General features: G+C 40.7%; 1 protein-coding gene across 1 annotated transcript; it reads left to right on the top strand.

Moving 5' to 3' along the window:
- Nucleotides 1–605: 605 nt before the first annotated feature.
- Nucleotides 606–1559, top strand: LOC126079760 (olfactory receptor 5AP2-like). Its single transcript, XM_049891025.1, has one exon. It carries the CDS (start codon nt 606–608, stop codon nt 1557–1559), a length of 954 nt encoding a protein of 317 aa, XP_049746982.1.
- Nucleotides 1560–2894: the final 1335 nt, after the last annotated feature.

Below are 2894 nucleotides of genomic sequence, written 5' to 3'. Positions count from 1 at the left end.
TGACACTTTTTTTTTGGGAGGTAACAACTCTGGGAAATTAGGGTAGGACTGGAATCCTGCATGGGACTCTCCTCTCATTAATTTTATCAATTTTTAACACTCCTCATTCCCAGGGATTCAAGTTTTTTCCCCCGACATCGTTAATTACTTTACCGACATTAAGTATTATGTATTCATTTTATTAGTACCGGGGAAGACTATTCAGTGGCTTGAATTAATTTGATCATATTTCTTCAGAAGTGGTGCCTATAGAGTATATTCACATATTAATTAATTTATTTTTATAAAGAATAAAGAGAGTTACACCTTAAGGGTTTTTCTCTTTACTATTCAATAAACGGTTAATGCCAGAGAGACTTTAGCTTTTGGCTAATGATTACTAAGTTACTTGCTCAAAAACCTTAGTTAGTAGGCAGCATACACAATAGTCAGATGCAGTTCTTTGCGATTAATGTCAAGTTCAGCACAGTTTTTACTATGCTTTCCATTTTTCACTCTTCTGATAGGGTACACGTGTATATATGTCAGTAAAAAGATGTTTATACCTTGTTATGTGTTCATTCAACAAAACGTGATGTTCTATCTTCTCTCTTACCACAGCTCAAATGATAAGATACATGAAAGAGACCCAAGGTGGGAACCAAACAGAAGCTACAGAGTTTATTCTCTTAGGACTCTCTGACAACCCACATCTACAAGTTATCCTTTTTGTAGTGTTTCTATTAATCTATACGGCTACTATGGTAGGCAATTTGGGAATGATCATGCTGATTAAGACTGATTCCTGTCTCCACACTCCCATGTACTTCTTCCTCAGCAGCCTCTCCTTTGTTGATGCCTCCTACTCTTCTTCTGTGACTCCCAAGATGCTGATGAACCTTGTGGCTGAGAATAAAGCCATTTCTTTCAATGAATGTGCCGCCCAGTTCTACTTCTTTGGCTCTTTTGTAGGGACAGAGTGCTTCCTGTTGGCCATGATGGCATATGACCGCTACTCAGCCATTTGGAACCCCCTGCTATACCCAGTTCTCATGTCTGGGAGAATTTGCTTCATACTAGTGGCTACCTCATTCCTCGCAGGCTTTGGGAATGGAGCCATCCATACAGGGATGACTTTTAGATTGTCCTTTTGTGGCTCTAATCGAATCAACCATTTCTACTGTGATATTCCACCTCTGCTTGAAATCTCTTGCTCTGACATCTACATCAATGGCATTGTCACCATGGCTTTCTCCAGTTTTAATGTCATCAGCTGTGTTGTTACTGTCCTTTTTTCATACCTGTGCATCCTCATCGCCATCTTGAGAATGCCCTCACAAGAGGGCAGGCACAAAGCCTTCTCTACCTGTGCCTCCCACCTCACTGCTGTCACCATATTCTTTGGGACGATTCTTTTCATGTACTTGCGCCCAACATCTAGGTACTCAATGGAGCAGGACAAGGTTGTCTCTGTCTTTTATACTGTAGTGATCCCTATGCTGAATCCCCTCATCTACAGTTTAAAAAATAAGGATGTGAAAGAGGCCCTAAAGAAGGTCTTACAGAAAACCATGCTGTGAAGGCATGTTGAACATCTTCCTGTTAATGTAGAAGAACATGTATTTTCTTATTTTTTTTTTCTCATTACTTAAGATCCTTACTTGTATTAAGATAGATGATTTAAAATGAGATGTCGTGCTTGTTCTGTCTTCATGTCTTAAACATATATACTTGGGCCTATCTGATGCATCAGCACAGTAGGTGAGGCAGTGTCTGGTAGAATATTTAAATTTTGGTATCGGCTGCCTTGGGTTTATGTTCCAACTTCAATATTTGTTCCTGTGAACCTTAGTTTTAATGTATCTACTTTGATGTCTCCAGTTGGATTCCAGGAAAACGGAATGAAAAAATAGATTTGTGTGGTGGAAGAGTTATTGGAGAATGTTCCTAGGTTTGGGCAGAAGTTTAATAGTATGGAATTTACAATAAGGACTAAGCCAATTATATGTCTACTGTCCCCAAACATCCTGGAGCTCTGGAGCCAGGATGGCCTTTCAGTGATGACCAAGCTTGTGATAAAAGAGTCAGGTATTTTCATCCACAATGACCAGTCCTGGTTGTGGGCTACCCACTGGGTGGGGGCATAATCTTGGGCAAGGCAGTTCCTTAAAGCACAAGGAAATTCTCAGAGAGGAACTCTGCTATGAGCCTTTAGCTGCTCATATATATGGCAGATGAGGAAATGTCTACCTTGAAAGGCACATCTGGGTTCTGTACCACAGCATTGCTGTAAATAGACAAGTAATAATAACAATAAATAGTAGTTGTTATTTTAACTTCTCCCTAGTCTCCTTTACTTATGACCAGGGAAGGACAGGCTTACCAGATTCTCCATTATTTACTACGTTGCCTGTGATGGTTAAGGTTGTGTCTTAACCTGGCTGGGCCATGATTCTCAGTGGTTTGGCAGTTATGATGTTGTTTGCTAGCTATGTAATAATGTAATTACCTCCGTGATGAGATCTGCTATGAGCAGCAATCAGTTGAAAGCCAGTTTCCTTGGGGGTGTGGCCTGCATCCAATACATGTGGACTTTTCGGCAAAGCTCACTGCCTTTTGCTTACTCTGGACACTGCGTATGATCTCCTGTTCTTGAGACTTGATTTAGCAGCTTACCTGCAGATCTTGGGCTTGTTAGCCCTACAGCAACGTGAGTCAAGACAATCCTCTTACTTGGCCCAAGGACATGGGACTTTCTAGCCTCTACAACCCCATGAGTCATTTCCCTGATATAAATCTCTCTCTCTCTATATATGTATATGTGCTTCACTTGTTTTCCTTGTCTAGAGAACTCAGCCTAAGACACTGCCTCATCCTCTGATGGATGTAAGCTCCTTGAGGATAGAGGTAACATC

Source organism: Elephas maximus, chromosome 7, assembly GCF_024166365.1.
Source record: "Elephas maximus indicus isolate mEleMax1 chromosome 7, mEleMax1 primary haplotype, whole genome shotgun sequence".
In the NCBI taxonomy this organism is placed as follows: domain Eukaryota; kingdom Metazoa; phylum Chordata; class Mammalia; order Proboscidea; family Elephantidae; genus Elephas; species Elephas maximus.
The sequence above is the reverse complement of the archived record's forward strand: the minus strand, read 5'-3'. Positions and strand labels throughout refer to the sequence as shown.

Excerpts from the sequence above, each read along its gene's own strand:
- LOC126079760 (XM_049891025.1), top strand. The coding sequence starts at position 606 with ATGATAAGATACATGAAAGAGACCCAAGGTGGGAACCAAACAGAAGCT.